This window comes from Charadrius vociferus, unplaced genomic scaffold (genome assembly GCF_000708025.1).
Source record: "Charadrius vociferus isolate BGI_N301 unplaced genomic scaffold, ASM70802v2 scaffold793, whole genome shotgun sequence".
Classification (NCBI taxonomy): domain Eukaryota; kingdom Metazoa; phylum Chordata; class Aves; order Charadriiformes; family Charadriidae; genus Charadrius; species Charadrius vociferus.
The window spans coordinates 436,019-454,357 of record NW_009647833.1 but is presented as its reverse complement, the minus strand read 5'-3'; the positions used below and the strand labels follow the sequence as shown (position 1 = coordinate 454,357).

The 18,339-nt window shown below is 38.6% G+C and overlaps 1 protein-coding gene across 1 annotated transcript; it reads left to right on the top strand.

The window, feature by feature from the left end:
• The first annotated feature begins 16 nt into the window (after positions 1-16).
• GDPD1 (glycerophosphodiester phosphodiesterase domain containing 1) lies at positions 17-15,589 on the top strand. Its single transcript, XM_009882693.1, has 10 exons — positions 17-39; positions 4,668-4,710; positions 8,995-9,130; positions 9,822-9,867; positions 11,174-11,292; positions 11,939-12,028; positions 13,100-13,233; positions 13,903-13,962; positions 14,834-14,885; positions 15,431-15,589. The coding sequence occupies exons 2-10, from the start codon at positions 4,694-4,696 to the stop codon at positions 15,551-15,553; spliced, it is 777 nt and encodes a 258-aa protein (XP_009880995.1). The 5' UTR covers positions 17-39; positions 4,668-4,693; the 3' UTR covers positions 15,554-15,589.
• Positions 15,590-18,339: the final 2,750 nt, after the last annotated feature.

Genomic DNA, 18,339 nt, shown 5'->3' with positions numbered 1-18,339 from the left:
GCGCGGCCTCCCGCTGCCGGCACATCTCCCACCGCGGCGGTGAGTGAGGGGCCACCGAGGGGGTGGGGGGATATCCTCTTCCCGCCCTTTCTCCCCTCAGGCGGGCGAAGGCTGACGCCGCCCGCCGCTCCCTGAGGGCTGCAGTCCCCCCCCGGCTCCGGGCGCTGAGGGGCTGATGCCTCCCCGCTCCCTCGGGACGCTTCTCCCCCACGTCGGGAGGGTCCTGAGGGGCCGCCGCGCCTTTGCCGGCCGCTCGCAGCGGGGCTCCCTTTAAACCTTTCTCCCGCAACCTAATTTTAGGTGCCACCTGCTGACCGGTGCTTGATTTCAAAGCTGAATTAATCTCCCAACTCGAAACGCGGCAGCCGAAATCTGCGTGTTTTACGTGGGGTCGTGATGGTTTCCCTCGCAAACGTATATATTTTTTTTCCTCCCTAATGATTCTGTATTATGGGATTTCTCTTCCTAACGAGAGAGGCGGCTGACTGGTGCTTAGATCGGGTACAAAAGCTCAATCTTCTTGCCTTTATCTGCCGATGTGCTTTGCTTTCTGGTTTCAGAAGAAAAGCAGTTCGCTGTGGCTCTGTTCTCGCTCCCTCTGCTGTTGCAGACAGTCGATGGGTCAGTGCTGTGATAAAACCGATCTCATTTTGAGAGTCTTGCCTCCTCCGTGCCCCTTGCGCCAAGGCTTTGTGGGTAGGCTGGGTGCTTCTGTCTAAAATAGCTAAAAGATGTCTTTAAAGTTTCTCCTGCCTTTTCCAAAGCATTGGGAGAAAAACACCAAAAAAACCAGCAAATTGTATTTTGTTGTTCTTTGAAGATCAGTTCTGCGCTTTTCCCTGCTGCCCCATTCAATTCATGAACCTAGTGTCACTAAGTTTTCTAGTAAATATTTTTCCCGAAGTTCCATGGGAGATATGTCAGTTTAAACACTTTTCAGTGTCATATCTAGTGCAAGTTTATGCAGTGTCTGATCGCAGTTCCAGCCAATGGTCCTTAACTATTTCTACTGCCTTGAATTATTAAAATATAAAAACTAGAGGTGATCTCTTCTAGATTTTATTACTTGCATTTCTTTCATTTAGTTTATATGCCAGCTTAAGTTTCTTTATAACTATGGTCTTAAGTATAGAATAAAATGCACCTTTCCACTTGGAATGCATATATTAGCCATTTCCTGGTAGGTATGTATTTTCTTTCAACAAACAAAGGTTCTCAATTTTGATTGTTACCTGTTTGTTTGTTAATTTGCAAGCTATTAAAAACTTGCAGATGGCTTTGTTGGAACTTGGTATGATCTCCTTAATCTTCTTTTCTTCTCTTCTCACTTCTTTGCAATGACCTTAGTTAAGATACACAGCCCGAAGCTTAGAATGCAAGTGTTTTGGCCAGTTGCACTAATCACCACTAGAACAACAGGAAAGCCTTACTCATTGGGAGGATTATTCATTAGGTGTTCAGAGACAAAGTCCACCGTCTTCAAATTGTTCTGTGTCTGCATGTTTGCTGTGAAATGCACCTATGGTAGAAGTACAGCCCTTAGCATCTTGGCAGCTTATTGCTCATCAGGTACTATGAGACTGAAGATCACTTACTCTTTACTCTGTGTAGTATTTACCTTGTTACTTCAATTCCTGTGGGACTTAAATTCTTATCAGGCTTTAGTCATCCTGTAGCTTTAGACTCGGCGTCAGGTTTCCTATTGCATTACTCCTATTAACTTCGGAGATCAGGATAACACTTAACTTGTTTTGCTTTTTCCTCTCTGAGATGAAGCCTTGTAGGTGAAGTTTTTTAAGTCTGTGGGGTTTGATTTTGCTTCTTTCTTCATGCAGGAATTTTCTTATCTCAGTTTATAGCTCATCAGTGGAAGCATCTCTGAATTATTTCTTCACTTCTGCATAATTTTAACATTGGTCATTTCTGAGATCAATCTTGATACTCTGTGTTACAGTCCTCTGTCAATGCCAGCTGCATGGACCGAATTGCAGTGTCTTTGAAACAGGGTAGCATGACGATTTTTATGGAATCGCAGAATAGCTGAGATCGGGAGGGACCTCTGGAGATTGTCTCGTCTGACTTGAGCAGGGCCAGCTAGAGCAGCTTGATCAAGACCTTGTCCGCTGAGGTTTTTAATACATCCAGGGATGGAGGCTCCACAGCCTCTCCAGGCAGCCTATTCCAAAGTTTGATCGCTCTTACAAAAAAACCCTAGTGTTTTTTCTTATGTTTATCAACTAAATTTCCTGTATTTCAATTTGTTCCCATTGCCTCTTGCCCCTTTCCCTGGGCACCACTGGGAAGAGTCTGGCTCAGTCTTCTTTTCTCCCTCCCATCCGGTATTTATACATGTTGGTAAGATCCTCCCAAACCTCTCTTCTCCAGGCTAAACAATTCCAGCACCTCAGCCTCTCATTGTATGCAAGAATCTCTCATCCCTTAATTTTCACAGCCCTTCTCTGGACTTGTTCCAATAGATCCGTGTTTGTCTTGTACTTTGGAGTCCAGAACTGGACGCAGAACTCCAGATGCAGTTCCACCAGTGCTGCGTAGAGGGGAACAATCACCTCCCTTGACCTGCTGGCAACGTTTTTCATAATGGGCTTCTTTGCTTATATTGCAGGGAAAAAAACCCAACAAAACAGCAGAACTTCTAAGGGTCATCTTGAGCCAGTGCTTGATATTGGCTCCCTCTTGTCCCATGGTGGTGCTTTCAAAGCTAGAGCATGCAATCGTAATGTTTGGATGTGGTCACCTTCGCTCACAGGCTGCTAAAGTATGCTGGGGAAGGTAATTTCTGCATGGGAAATGCATGTAGTTCACAAGGCAAATGCACGACACGTGAATCTGGAGGTGCATTTAAGTAAATAAAATGTCAGAAGCTCTTCAGTCAGCCCAACCTTTTCATTTTTAAGGAGGGAAAATTTAGTACATCAAATAACTTGCTTGTTGTAGTTCCCTTTTCTGAGTGTGGTTTGTGAAAGCCAAGTTGCTGATTCAGAATTCCTGTTTCAGCTGATCTATCAACTTTTTTCCTCATTTCCCCTCAACTCTACAAGTCAGGCGTTTTGCTGCTGACTGGTTTGACTCGCCCTACCTACCTCTCTGACATGTGACTTGTTAGATCAGTCACCTAAAGTTTTATTTTTGGAAATTTCTGCCCAGGAATGTTAGGATACTGTTGGTTTCTTCAAAAATTGAAGCCCAACTCAGTTTTTTCCTGCTCTCTTACTGTTCAGGATGTATGGGCTGTATTGTCACAGCTAATAAGTTATCTACAGGGTCAATTTTTATTACAGTTAACTTATAACTAATCATCCAGGTCCTATGCAGGTTTTTCCCATTTGTTAGGCGATCACCAGAAGTATACGATGAGATTCTTATGCTCTCCTCTATCCCTCTGTCGCTTTTGCCACTCAGCCTATTCCTAGCTCTGCAATCACAGTCCGTAAAATATTGGTGAACATCTAATCACAGAAGCTCCTGTAGAGTTAACCGTATTGGGTTATGTTAAACCATGCAGATTTTGTCATTATGATTCTAAGTAAGTTAAGTCTTTCATTTTGTAGACGTACCAATGCAAGCTAACCTGGTAACAACAATTTTAAATTGCTAGTTGCGCGTGCATAGAATTGCATCGCTTTAATTAAGTAACTAAACACAGGCTTAGGTAAGTGTGTACTGGTAAGGTCTTGTTAATAGGCAAGGCCTTAGTTGAAGCTTTTATAATTGTTGTTTACAATTCATCTGTCATTCATCTGTCATTCATCACTGTCAGAGAGTAGTTAGAATTTGCGTAGATATCCTCATCAGTACATGTATCTTCCTGAAGTTGTTTTGTTTTTCTGTATATAACAGTGCATATTCTGTGAAGGAGAGAGAAGGCACAACCTTTTCCAGTCCCTAACCAGGTTGATTTTCAAAGATTTCTATGTAGAGAAAGATGGTTTAAGAGTTGGCAGAGTTTATTCGTGCCTGAGAGAAAATTTAATTTGCTTGTCCTTTAATTTCTTAACTGGAGTTGATGTGTGTTTCATTCCTTGTGTATGAGACCTCCCTTTGACAGCACCATAAACCTTTATTGACAGATTTGTGCTATTTCAGGAAGTATTCTTGCACTGAAAAAAGGGGTTGTCGCCTCTCTGAGCATCAACTGGGTTATTTGTTTATGGAGTATCAGCTTTAGAGAGTCTTCGGTGCTTTTTTTCTTGGTTTGGTCATTCCCCCCACACACACACCTTGTTACCTTTCCTCTTATTACTCCGCCCACTAACTCTGAAGTAGACATTTTGCATATACTGTTCCTGTAGATCATATTGTCATAGCCAAATACGACACCTTTAAGGAAAAAGAGGACACCCAACATCTGGTAAAATAAACACTGTGTTTTGTATATTCAAAGCATTATACAAATCCAAGATAACAGTCTTTTTTTTTTTTTTTCTTTCTTCTTTTTAATTGTTTTACCTTGAGAAAGTCCTATCTCTTGGGTCTCCCTAGTAAGCTAGTGGCAACAGGGATTTTTGACTCTAGCTTCATACACATTCCTCCAAATAATTCCTCAAAATATGTAAATATTTTAATCATTTTTATTTATTTATTTCCACTGGGACTGAGGGGAGGAAAAAGGTTTTTTACATGTTTTAGTTTTTCTGTTATTTTTGTAGGTGCTGGAGAGAACCTGGAAAACACGATGACAGCCTTTCACCAGTGAGTACAAATAGAACTAATAATAATGCCTAAAGCAGCGATGTTCTCATTGTCTTCAGTGAGTGAAGCAATCAAGAAAGATAGGGCTTCCATCAGTTGTTTGGGGTACAGTGTCCTATTTCTGAAAGTCATCTCTCCTTTGGATGACTACAGTGGATTGCTAAACATGACTCCAATTTAAACAAGAAGGAATCGGGTTACCACAGACTATGATTTGTAAGCAATAATGTGGTAGACTGGCAATTGGAAATAAAACTCCTGAGGCCCGCTTCCTCCTGTGCTAGCTAATAAAACATGAAACAATACTGCTTCCATGTTTAATGCTGATTACTTCCATTAATTTATTTATCATTATAAAGCTATTTTTCATTGCTAATATCACACTGTTTTTTCTAGATACATTGATGTTTTTCAAAAGGTATTTCAGATCATAGCCTATACCAATATGCTAATTAGTATACAAGGCTAGATTTTAGCAAGTCTGAATCTGTTGACTGCTATTACGGCTGTAAGCAATTCTCAGATATTCCACAGTTTCATAGTATTCAGTTCCCTCCTCTGTATAGAAAGTTAATAATTTGTCTCCTAGAATTATTGTGACTGAAATCCTAGTGTTAGCTGATGTTCAGTACACCATCTGTAAAGCTATTAAAAATGTTTGGGATATGTTTTTTGCCTTCATCCACATACTTCATTTGCACAACGTGTGAAAGCCTCTTATCTAGGGGTTTAAAATTGAGTTGGTACTGGAAAGCCTTTTAAGCCTCCAGTATTTAAGCGGTGAATTCTAACAAGGTTCTCAAAGATATTTGAAAAAGAAGCATATCTAAAACTCCAGCTGCCAATGAGCAGTGACCAAATTATGCAGGCTTCTCTTTGTTTTGTTTGTGTGTTTTTTTTAATTTGCTTTGTGCTAAGTAGCCTCATCAGTTTGCACATTTCCTTGCAGGCTGAGGAGTGCCAGCTTTCCCAACCAAACAGTGCTATTGAAAGTACTGCAGTATTTTCTATCTCCATGGAAGCTTAGCATAGTTTTGTGGGTTTTTTTTCCTGCTGGCCTGCCTTTTTTCAAGTCTGTTAGCGCAGTTTCTGGGAAGGTCTTCTTTTTTTTTAACCATTTCTTAATTTTCATTTAGTGTCATACTGGGTTTATATGTGTAGGGCTCTTGGAAAGTTACACCATAACCTATTTTCTCATTCCCAGAAGTAAGCTGTAGTACTTAGAGTAAGGACTGTGCTAGGAGTCAAATAATGTTTTCTGATAATACAGACGTTTGTCTGTCTCTCTTCTGACCATTTTAATTATTTTATGACTATAGTGTAACAACTGTGTTGATGTCCACTTTTTGAACTCATCTCAACTGCCAGTAGCAAAGTTCAGTTACTTGTTTTGAGACCATCTTTGCTGAGTAAGACAGGCATATTACTTCTGCAGAAAGCAGAGTCAGAGCAATTCCCTTGCATTAGGCAGTAGAAGGTGTTCTGTCTTCCTCTGTGGAGGGGTAAAGGCTTTGTCCCTCCCATCTACTCATTCCCATCTCCACTGGTAAGCTAGCTGAAGGAATTGGGTAGAAAATTGGTGATCTGGGTGGCGAAAAATTATCTGGATTGGCTCAGGTGGCTGGTATGAACTAATCAATTTGTAACCCATCAGATTTTGCATGAAGCCAAATGGGGTGTGCCTGCAAGAGTTGTTTCTGCAGGTTTGGACAAGCAGGCATATTTGACCATCGATGTAGTTGAATCCAAAAGAGGTCGCTTGTCTGCAGCATAAGACCTACCCCCTTGTTTTTGCCTTGTTGACAGTAACCTAAGTATTGACAAGCAAATAGTTTTATTTATGCTCTATAACATTGATTGGAGAATATTTAATACTGTTGCATGATAATGAAGAAATTATTATAGTAATATATAAACAAAGTGTATGGGGGGAAGAGACATTACTGGTAATTTTAAGTTCCATACTAGCTTAACTTACAAGTATTACAGAAAGCAATTATAACTTTTTTGTACCAAAGACAGTATTTTTTTTTGTTTCGTATGGTAAAATGCCTAATAGATTTTGTGGGGCTGTAATCCTGTCATATTGTTATCGTGGTTTGGGCCAGACTGGCCACTGAGATGAACGACAGATGCTCTCTTCCTCCTCTCCTTGGTTCAGTGGTGGTTTTAGATTTTAAAATAATTGATTTTAAGCTAAAAGAGACACTTGTAGTGTCTTAAAGTATTTGGGGATCTGGCATAAAAGATGTCATAAGAATTTAATTACTAGTTTAATTGTCCCTAATACAGCCATGTACTTCAGTATCGTCTTGGCAGGAAGCTGCTAAATAAACTCACCAGATAATTTCTCATTGTATTTCCTCTTTTATGAATATAGTTTGTTTAGAGAGAAAGCTTTAAACACTGTAGTTACCGTAATAAAAGTACGTGATCAACTTAGTATTTATAAATTCTATATGTTGTGCTACATTAGGCCTTGCTTAATGGAATTTAGTTTCCAAGGAAAGGCTTTTCTTATATATTTCTTGGTATGTCATTTTACTTAAAAACAGTTGGAGTTAAACACAAGCAGAGCTCTGTCATCCTAATTTGCAAATGTGAGCCTACTTCACAACTGCAGTTTTGGGGCGGTTGGATCTGAATCCAACACGTTCTTCTGAATCTGGAGAACATCTGGAGTCTTCTCTGGAGCAATGTAGATTTGATGTGTTACTACAGAGCCATGGAACAAACTGATTTCCAGCTGAAAAAATGTAGCACTTCAAGGAAGCTTATTTAGCAGCAAGCTGCTAGTAAGAGCCTGGCAGATTCTCAAATTTGTTAACAAGGCAGGTTCTTGTTCTCCTTTTTCCATGCAGCATCAGTCCTGAATTTCTTAAGCAGTAATATTTCTGATAAATTTTGCTGGTTAGATGATAGGTTGTACTAGGTGGGAACATCTACAAATTTGGCAAATCTCCTGTGGCATATTTGGAGATGCTTTTCCTCGGGAGGGAAAATTGCCCAGAACAGGCTGTGTATCTTCCATGTGTAATACAATTTTGTTCCTCTCCTGATTCTTAATTAGTGGCACTGAAAAATAGTTAACAAATTTAGTTCAATTTGACAACCCTCTTCTTGATCATTATCCCAGCTGCGGAAGAAATTGTGTTAAACACTTATATGTTCAAATTTTTTTTGTTTTGTTATTGCATTTGTGAATGTTTATGGCAAGTCTGTACTTCAGCAGTCAATAAGGCCGTTTTCTTAAGGAAAAGGCTGTTACTGAAGTTGCAGAGCTTTGTGTCTGGTATAGACTGCACTCGACAGATCTTCTAGGTTTGTTTGTAGGTGGATAAAAAGAACAGCCCAGTGTTCTGCAGGAAGTGTTCAGACTTCAGGCTGGGACTTTTAGGTGTCTGCTGGAATGATACCTTCTGAGTATCTTTCCTAATGAAATGAGCAATTCACTTCTCGTTGGAGTAAAGCTTAGGTTTTTTGTTCTGGTGTGAGATTTCTTGTACTTATTTTTCATCAGTATTATTACTACTTTCTGCTTTCTTTTATTCCTCATCCTATGAACTAAGCTCCTATAGAGTGGATTTGGGATTGAATTAGGACTTTTCAAAGCAGCAGATTGGAACAGGAATAGCTATTTTTCTTTGAAAAAGATGACTGGGTGTTTTAGTGGCTTATTTTTTAAAATTTAAAATTAAAACTTTTTCATTAAAATAATAATAGTTATTTTTAAATGTAGTTTTGCTAGCCAAAAAAGCCAAAAGCTTGCAAGCCCCATTGCTAATTTCCTGATCCATCCATTCCTGATTAACTTAAATCAAGTAAAAAAAGTCTTTCACGTCTCTGTCATTTGTTGTTTATGCTTACCACAAAATTGATTACTTTTAAAAAAGAGCTTGCTTCTTCCAGTGGTATATGTGCTGATAGTAATAAACGTCACACTCAAAATTCTGAAACAATACTTTAGAAGTAGGTTTCTCAATACAGAGGCGGTAGGCTGCAATCGACAGATGCGCTACTTGATTTCTATGGAAGACGGAGCCAAAGCTCCCGAGTTCAAATCCCATCTCTGATTCATGATATGTTGTTTATTCTTGCATCAGCTTTCCCACTGCAGCAGAGTTATTTACTTCTTGCTTTGCAGCAAGATTGTGAGGATTCATTGCATCATAAAGCATGTAAAGTACCTCCACTGAGATTACTTTAATTGAATAACACGTATGTGTTAGGTTTGGACCTGTATGAAATACATGTGCGGTTCAAGGCAGACTTCTTTGCTTCCAGTGCGGTTAATATAGGAACAGACATGTTGGAGCTGGATTGTCACCTGACGAAAGATGAGCAAGTGGTTGTGTCCCATGATGAGAACCTGAAGAGATCAACAGGAGTTGATGTCAACATATCCGACCTCAAATACTCTGTAAGTTGAAGAATAAGTGTTAGTGCTAGATGATGTTTAAAAATGTGTTTGTAGAGTGACTGGGGTGGACAGGAAAGTTGTGTGTGTGTATGTCTAGTATCCAAAATCTAAGGAGGGGATTCATCTTGTCTTACTTAATAAAATAAAAAAAAAAAGGTTAACTAGGCTCCCTGGGTAGTCAAAGGAGAAAACCCAGCACATTTCTACAGGGTGATTAACCAATCCAACAGTAGGTTGGCCGAATAGCTTTCTGGAGGTGGGCCTATTTTGCCATACTGATGATAAAGGAAGCTTCGTCAACAAGCTCCTTCTCGTATCACCAGCTTTTTAATGGGAAAACCGGTAGATGAATCCCACCTGCATTGGTGGTTTTAAAAGCATGGTTTACAGAACTGTCTTCCATCTGATGTTTACATGGAATTCTCAGAATTTTCAAACAGGCATCTGGAAACATTTTGCCTTACTCAGCCACAGGTAACACAAGTCTTAAGAATGCCAAATAGTTTGAGTAAGAATGAACACGGTGCTTCTAAATCACATTTTGGGCAAGAAGATTTAAAAAAAAATATGATTTTTGTCTTTAAAGATAACTTACATGGCTTATGAATTATAATGATTTTGTCTTTTGTGAAAAAAGTCATTATTATATCCCTGCATATGAATTAGTGTTCCATTTCCCTTTATTTTTAAGGAACTTCCACCATATCTCTGCAAGTTGGATGTCACATTTCAGAAAGGTAAGTTTTTTGCTGTTTCAATTTACAGTAACTAATTTTCCATTGTTGTAGAGTGGCAATTTTTTATTTTGACAAAGGGAGTAGAAATGTGCTTCTATCAGTATCTTGATAAGAGAAGTTTTAAAAGGAAAATACAATACTAGCTTTAGAAAACAAAATATGGTGGGGTTTTTTTCATACCAGTTGGCAGTGGGTAAGTTTAAGATGTAAGCTATCTTCCTCTGAGTAAACATTTCCATTGTTTGCTTGTCTGCTTCTTGCAACTGCTTTCCAGTTCCGTTGTGATATCTTCAGAGGGTGCTGATTGAAAATTTGTTGTTCCAAAAACAAAGATAAGGCTGAGAAGAGTTTCTTTACAACTCAAATGCCATTGTGCTGGTGCACTCTGGGCTTGAAATACTGCAAGGTGTCAGATAATTTAGACATTTCCAGAAGGGTGAATGGAAAGAGTAGTAGTTATTGTGTGTATGACTTAAAGTTTGGTACCAATATTGCTGCAAGAGAGGAAAACCTAGAAAAAGAGTAACCTGTTTTCTTGTGAAAACTAATTTGTGGGACACTGATTTGAATAAAGCATACTGAGAGCACTTCCACCTGGAAAAGATTATATCAGGAGATTATATCAGGTGTGTTTGCTCGAGTGGCTTTGTGGCTGTCTTGTGTAGCCTTTCCATATTTGAATTGCCCAGTAACCAAATGTTGTGTTAAACTTTTCAAAATTGCAAAATACTTAAAATGCATCAAGAGGAGATCCATGACGTGTTGTTTTCACACATATATATCTTTTGTTAATGTACAGTAATACAAAGAGATGGTGAGAGCCTTCAGGTCATTCCCTAGAGCCACAAGCAGTTTCAGACAATAAAATTTGGGGACTTTGCCTTCTGTTCCCTTTACTCATTATGCTTCTTCAGTAAATTTTCCTAGAAGGAAAAGCTTTTCTCATTTGGTCTCATTTCATATTAATTTCATTGCATTTGGTATGTGGTAACTGAGCCCATGTTTGCTATTTTGGGATTTTAACGATGCCTGCACTCCTACTGTTGCTAAATAATGTCTGAATTTATGAAATTCAAAGCTAAACGTGCAATATGCTTCGGGCATTTTCATTACAGAAGTGAGCTTGTCATAATTAATTATAACTATCTGAGTGAAGTTTGGGGTTTTTTTTTTTCAGTTAAAAAAATTGCTAATTCTGGGAACTGTACATTATTTCTAATTTTAAGATAAAAGTTGAGATGTCAGAGCACTTACCTGCATTGTGTTAAAAATGGTCACAGCAGTGTCAATGTTCTTGTTTCCCCAGAATGTCACTGCGAGGGAAAAGACAACCGTATTCCACTCCTGAAAGAGGTGTTTGAAGCATTTCCACAAACTCCTGTCAACATTGACATCAAAGTGAACAACAATGTGTTGATCAAAAAGGTACATGAAAATCTGCGCTGAACTGAGACTGAATGTCACGTAATGATGTTGAAATTCCAAAAGAAAAGTTTCTTGGAGTTCCTAGCAGTCTATGACACTAAAAATCTGTGTTCTTGGACTGCTTCATCCTTCACATGTTAGATCTTGCTCCATGAATGAGGTAATGCAGAATACAGAGAAGTGATCTTGTGCAAGATACTCGGCAAACAGCTCTTTACTGACCCTTTATCCTGACATGAAACTGATGCTACACTGCTAGAGACGTGTTTGTTCTGTGCTTTGTATTAAGGGTCATATGGACTGTTGCCTACCAAAGCAGCATAAAAATATGATGTCAGTGTATAGAGAAGTGTTTATCACAGAAGAGGAAATCTGCTTTCTATCAGATAGTATTTTTCCATCTAGTTTTCTTAAATTATGTAAGGTTTTTTGTAAGTATAATGCTCTTTCCTTTTATCTGTTGACCTTGACACCTGTTTCTTCCCAGTCAAAGCAACACAATCATCTTCAGTTGGGAGAGAGCGTAGAGCTGTCTTTTCTGTAATGGCTTATGTAGTTGAAAAGGAGCAAGTAGAGTTTCAGTTAAATAATGCTGCGCATAATTTTCAGTGAATGCATGCTACAGTTCTCCTTTTTTATATTGCAGGTTTCGGAGCTGGTGAGTCAGTATAAGCGAGAGCATTTGACGGTATGGGGCAATGCAAATTATGAGGTTGTATCAAAGTGTCTTAAGGAGGTAAGAATGGATCCAGCTGACCTTTCTTCTTGCCTGCTTCTTACTCTGTGGTGACAAAATATACAGAAAAGCACCCTGTAAGTCAGGATCTAGCCAGCTATGCCAGACTTTCAGATGTGATGGGAAATTTTGCACTTAGATTGTATTCTGTTTACTACGCTGTTGCAATAAAACAAGCACGGTTAACACCCATATACTCTACAAAAAAATACTTGAGGAATTAAGCTTCATCATTTTTTATTCTTCTTCTATAAAATATAGGGTGTTATGATGGTATGCCAGGAGGTCTTACAGCCTGTTCTGCGCATCGTTCATCTGGTACAAAAGCAGATTTTTTAAGGATTGCTTATGGTGTGGTTTTGTTTATGAAAATAGTGGATGTGTCCACTAGTTGACATACAGTTATACTGATATAAAGCTATTTTTCAGCTATAGATTCTATGCCTTTTTGTGCTGAGGAATTGTACAATTTAGAATTAAATTAAAATTGTGCTTAGTCCGGGGGACTTATGCGCTTGAGTGAAATTGATCTAGTTGAGAGTACAGATACTGTTCTGATTTATCTGTGCAGGGCAACACACCATTTCCTACCTGAACAGCCATTATATTTATTCGTTTTTGTAGCATCAGTGCCCAAATATTTTGGTTCATAAACCAGCACCTTTAAAAATGTGTTGTGAAGTGAGTTCATGTGATATCAAACTGTAAAAGGTCCTGTGCTAAAGAGCAGCTTGCTCTTTGGGGTAATACTACTCTAAGGGAAAGTGCTGCATAGTGTCATGCAGTCTGGAAAGATGATGAAGGCAGGTAACAAAAGCAGTACTGTGACTAATGAAAATTTACCTTTTCAGGTCCCAATGCCCCTTCAAATTGTGTAAAATTTTTGCTTGGGTTACAAGGTACTGGAAAGAGTAATTTAAATTCAGTGGCAGCATATCATAAACAGTTGGCAGCCTAATCTATAGGTGCAAGTGCTAAACTTCACACATACATTGATGGGTAATTTTAATTGCAACAGCCTCAACAATCTACCAAGATAATTTAGAGTCTTTTCTTTCCTGGTTCCTGCAGAACGCTGACATTCCCATCATCTTCTGTTTGCAACGTGTCCTCCTGCTTCTTGGCCTGTTCTACACCGGTTTGCTGCCGTTCATTCCTTTCAAGGAGGAATTCTTGGAAATTCCCATGCCTTCAATCATCCTCAAGTGAGTTAGAGTCTGTCGGTGGGTGCTAAACTGAAACGATAGTAAAGCAAGTGAATGAAAATGCCAGCTTGAGCATTGGTTTAGTCGGTATGCTCGGGCTGAGGGTACTGTTTTGTTAGTTTAGGCACTTTTGTATATTCCTAAGAGAAAGCTTTGCAAATCTTCTGCTCCTCTGTATTTAACCTGTCTCTAGCCAGCTCTGAGTTACTCAGCTGCTAGCGGCTCTGTATATCGATGTTTCCTGTTTACAGCATCTCCTGTAAATACTGCCTTCATGCAGCTGCCTTTATAATGTAGCTTGTGCTGATGCAGTCTAGATAGTAATATGTCAGTGCCGTACAAATAACTAATTCTTGCCCTTTTCTCCCTCTTGAGAACAAATTAGTCTGAATAAGGCCAAGAGGCAAGTCAGTAATAGGGTGGATGTGAGATTTCACGTGCTCTTTGTTTCTCATACTTTACTCCAAATGCTACTGAATACCCATCTGCTGCTTTTCCTCAATGTAGCACATTTCTCTTGTGTAACCCAATTCTAAGTCACTGTCTTAGACAGTGCAATTACTGCACTAATTTGAGGGACTGCAAGATTAATTCTTCATGTTCCTTGTGCAGGAACATCTCAAATAATATTTTAATTTGCGTTCTGGTTTTGTTCCTCTTCCTCAACAGGCTGAAAGAACCTCAGAAGATTACAAGAAGCCAGAAATTTATTATCTGGCTAGCTGACACGTAAGATTTTAATCTTACTAAATTTTTATTTATATTTTGCTATATATTAACAGTTGGCTAAAGCAGCTAAGGCTAGCTATTGCTATAGCTACTTGTTACATTGTAATTTTTTTCAGTTTCTTCTAGCTTTTTTGTCAGTGCAGCATAAATCATATTCAAATCTTATGTAGGTGTTCCTGTATGCTTTTATTTTTCATATGCTGAAACATACTGAGGTGCAGTAACAGCGGGCATTATTCCAATCTGTCTATTTATTTTCTGTCGTTAAGCGTGTTCAGTTAATTAGCATGCAAGTAGACTCAGATTGCGGCTTTTGCATTTCATGGGATTGTGACTGTTTCATAATGTTGTCAGAGGAGATACTTTTTGGCTTATGTGGAACACTGCATTTTAAGAGTATCTGTGCTTCAGAGGCCACTTAGTCATATGCTTGAAGAGGTTGAACGTGATTGCAGTAAGTGTCTTCTGGCTCTTGCTTCTGTGTCTGACATCTCTTAGTTTGATTTCTTGAGTGGCCAGTTGAATTTTCATGTCTTCTAGTGTGAAGAATAAAATCACTTCTGAAAGCAAAGGGATTGATTCATCAGATGTGGTACAGGGTACCTGTATGATGAAGGAGTTGTCTGCTGGATTTGATCTCCAGAAGAGTTGATACAAATATCCATAGCTAAGGCAAAGTTCTGGGTTTCTATGTTAACCAGTCTTGAGTTGCTTGAACTAAAATTTTTCAATAATTAGGTTTCTAATCACTTTTGTGTGCCAAATTTTGAATCTAAATGCTTTATGGAAAATTTATTACAGAACATCAACAAACACTGAAAATTTCATATATACTTCAAGTTCTTAAATAATATTGTTCTCCTTTCTACAGATTGCTAATGCGGAAAGCACTGTTTGACCACCTCACTGCTCGGGGCATTCAGGTACAGTGTGGCAAAGCTAAAGGAAATGTGCTTTTAACGTAGTGAGAATTTGAACCAGGCAGATGCGGCCTTAAGATGGGTTTGTGTTCTCCCCAACATCTTCTGTTGTGCTGCTAGCTTATGCTGTTGTATTTGCAGATCTGTAGTTGCAAAGGAAGAATTGTATGCTTGGAAAAAGACTCTTTAATTTATATCCCTTTGAGATTATTTTTTTTCCCCACTTCAAACTTAAGCCTACAGAATCTGCTAAACTGCTTACCTGTTTTGGGCTTTTCACAAAATAGTATTTCAGCTTTTGGAAATAACAGAAGTCTCAGGTAATGAAGTGAAGTTGGAGTCACCTCTAGAAAATATCCCCTTTTGGAGGGGGGTGGGGAAGAAGTTGGATATATTTGTGTGCACATCTTTGGCATCACAGTGTAATCGTTTATCGTTTTAAATATACGCGGCATCATCTGACATGAAACAATTTAGGTCAAAAGTTACCTTTTTTTTATTATTTGAGTATTTCCTGTAATAATTTGTCTTTCTGTCTCGTCTTACAGGTGTATATTTGGGTACTGAATGAAGAACAAGAATACAAGAGGGCATTTGATCTGGGAGCAACTGGAGTGATGACAGACTATCCAACAAAACTTAAGGAGTTTTTACACAATTATCCAGCATAAAGGAAGAAAACCAAGGAAGTTCTTGCAGAATAGTTTGTGAGCCAAGGATTTTCTTCATAAAAAAAATAATAAAAAAAAAAAGAGCGGCATACACAGATCATTCTTTGATGATGATCTATTACCTTGTTGTCAAGTTGCTACCTAATGTAAAGGTTGTCTATTTATTTTAAAACTTTAATTACATAGTTTACATTTGTAAATAGCTCATTTAGCAACAGCGCACTTCACAAGTATTGATGACTAGAAAGAAAGTTGCTGGATAGGATAACTGTAGATAACAGGCGTTATTTTATCTGTCACAAGTGTTCCTAAGCAGATGTCAAGACATGTCAGTTATTCCAGTTATATTCTAGTAGGCAGAAACTAAAGAATTTCTGAAAGTGTATCCTGTGTGTATTCATTTGTTGTGTTGCTTTCAGTTTTCAGGTGACTTGTAGGGTAAAAAAAAAAAAAAAAAAGCAACGCACAGGAGAAATAGAAAACAGAATCTGTGGCTAGCTAGATAGTTAAGCGTGTGAAGTGTAGTCAGTAAAGGTGGTCACTTTTTTTACCAAATTAACTCACTTGGTCAGTATAGATTCACTCCGTTATTCTTACTGATAAGAACGTTGAGCTTGAGTTGCAACTGCATTTAGACCCCTTTCTGATGTGATGACTGTGACTTACTGGTCAAGGTCTAAATACAGCATTTGAGCCAGGTTCTGGGTTTGACACTGAGTTCCACTGCGAGGGTCTGGGTTTACCTCTGGTTCGGATCTGCCTGTCAGGCTGCCGTGGCACGGCAGTAGCTAGCTTTCCAGAAAGGAAGATTGCACTTACTACATATCACATTTACTTTGAAATAGTCTTTTCACAAAGGAAGGCAATGTTTTAGAAGTCTTTTGCACATTTATAGTTCTAACGTCTGTTGGCTGGGTGAATGGGAAGTTGTTTTTAGGGTGAGGGACCAAAGAAGACTAAGTTTGGTCAGGAGTTTCAGGAACAAATTAAAATGTTCCTGTTAAATGAATTCACCCAAAGCAGATTTATATGCATCCTTATAAAAGCAACAAGTGTCAGTCTAGGATGTGTGTAAATTTTAGTCTTTTCTCTCCACAAAAGTACATTCAATATTCATTAAGTTTATGTGCATGGACATGGAAGTAACTTTACTGGCAAAAGCCGGGAAACCCCAAGTGTGATGGAATGGGGTTGGATAAGAAGGTATTTCTGGAAGCTTACATGCTGTTCTGTCATTGTGAACAGGTGTTATATGTGTGTCAAACAGATTTGAGCCTGCAGTGCCTGTGTGCTTTGGTGTTGTCATGTTAGTGCTAGAGGTTTTCAGAAGGAATTTGATTACTGTAGCTTAATTATACACAAAGACATGTATAAAGCTCAGTCATCTAATCATCAGATAATGCTGAAACAAAACTATGGTTTAGTAATAGTATCTACTTCTTTAAGGAACTTCATGTGAAAATCATGGATCTTGAATATAGTAGCCAGATGAAAGAGTATATTTGCTGCAAGGTATACTCACTGTTACCAAAACTGGTAAAGTAAGTAATTTTTTTCCCTTGCTAGCTCAGATTTGGAAGGGCTCTTGTGTCATTCCGCTGGCTGTTGTGCCATACTTGTAGTCATGGAGCATCTTTGCTATTTCATTACGTCTGTCAGTGGGCTGTCAGCGTTAGAATGTCGAGTCCATCTGGATGGATAATACTTGTTTGTGCATTATAATTCCTTTCTAAGGAATATTTCTACATGAATGAAGTGGAAGAAACTACTGCATTTACGATTTAAGTGAACATGTGAGTTAATGGTGTCCTTATAGATATCTGCCTGGTTAAGATGGCTGTAAATTCAGTTTCCTCTTAACTTAATCAGGCTTGTTGCTCGTTGAATGGAAGAGAGGGAAATGTAACTTCCTAACTGTCTGTAGGAAAAAGGATGAAATTATTTATTACGTACTAAGCTTCTTGTTTCCCTTTCAGGCCAGTTATGTCTGGTCAGATAACTGCTAATAATTAGTCTCGTCATAGTTCTGCCTGCTTTCTAGTAGACACAGAATTGTTATAGAATAGGCTTCATATGCAGCTCAGTAGGTAAATGAAAAACTTCTGCCCTTTCTGTCCTAATTTGGTTTATTAGCCAGTCTGTAGCTCCAGATAGTTTTTTTGCAGTGTGGTTTTCTTCAACTCAATTTTATTGCTGTTGAATTTGCAACATGGACACCTATTTTAAAATGCAAATATAATTCTGGTTTTAGACAATACTACCAAATAGCACTTATACATTAAAACTTTTTTTATTTAGGCTAGGAAAAGCTAAGTTTTAAAATACCAGTCTTGATTTCTGGACTTGATCTGTAAAGGGACAGGTGATGACTGAGTTTCTCTCTCTTGTTTCCCTCATCACTGCATAAATAAACTATTTTGCTTTATTCTGTATTGACTGAAAAAACACAGCTATTGAAGTAGCAAACTTTCTTTTCCCTCTTTCTCTCTAGCAGTGGTGTTGGAAAATTCTGCGTTCAAAGATGCTCAACACGTTTTTAAACCAGTAGTCTTCCTACATCTGATGTAGCTTTTGACTGTGCTGTTTATACATGACCTCTCTTTGATAAGTCTCTCTGAAATTTCAGTGAGTCAAGTTACATGGGAGGGAAAGGGTTCAGTGCTGGAAAAGCTGCTGAACTTACACAGTCACCCATTTGGGATTTAGTAGAAGAGCTAAAGTTTGGTCTCTTGAGACAGATAACGTTGCATGGATGAGGCCGTGAATCTGAGCACCGGAGCCCAGGG

What these genes read in the sequence shown, in the direction of transcription:
- GDPD1 (XM_009882693.1), top strand. An exon ending in TATCCGACCTCAAATACTCT is followed by an intron (nt 9,131 to 9,821) that starts GTAAGTTGAAGA and finishes TTTATTTTTAAG; the next exon opens with GAACTTCCACCATATCTCTG. An exon ending in TATCAAAGTGTCTTAAGGAG is followed by an intron (nt 12,029 to 13,099) that starts GTAAGAATGGAT and finishes TGGTTCCTGCAG; the next exon opens with AACGCTGACATTCCCATCAT.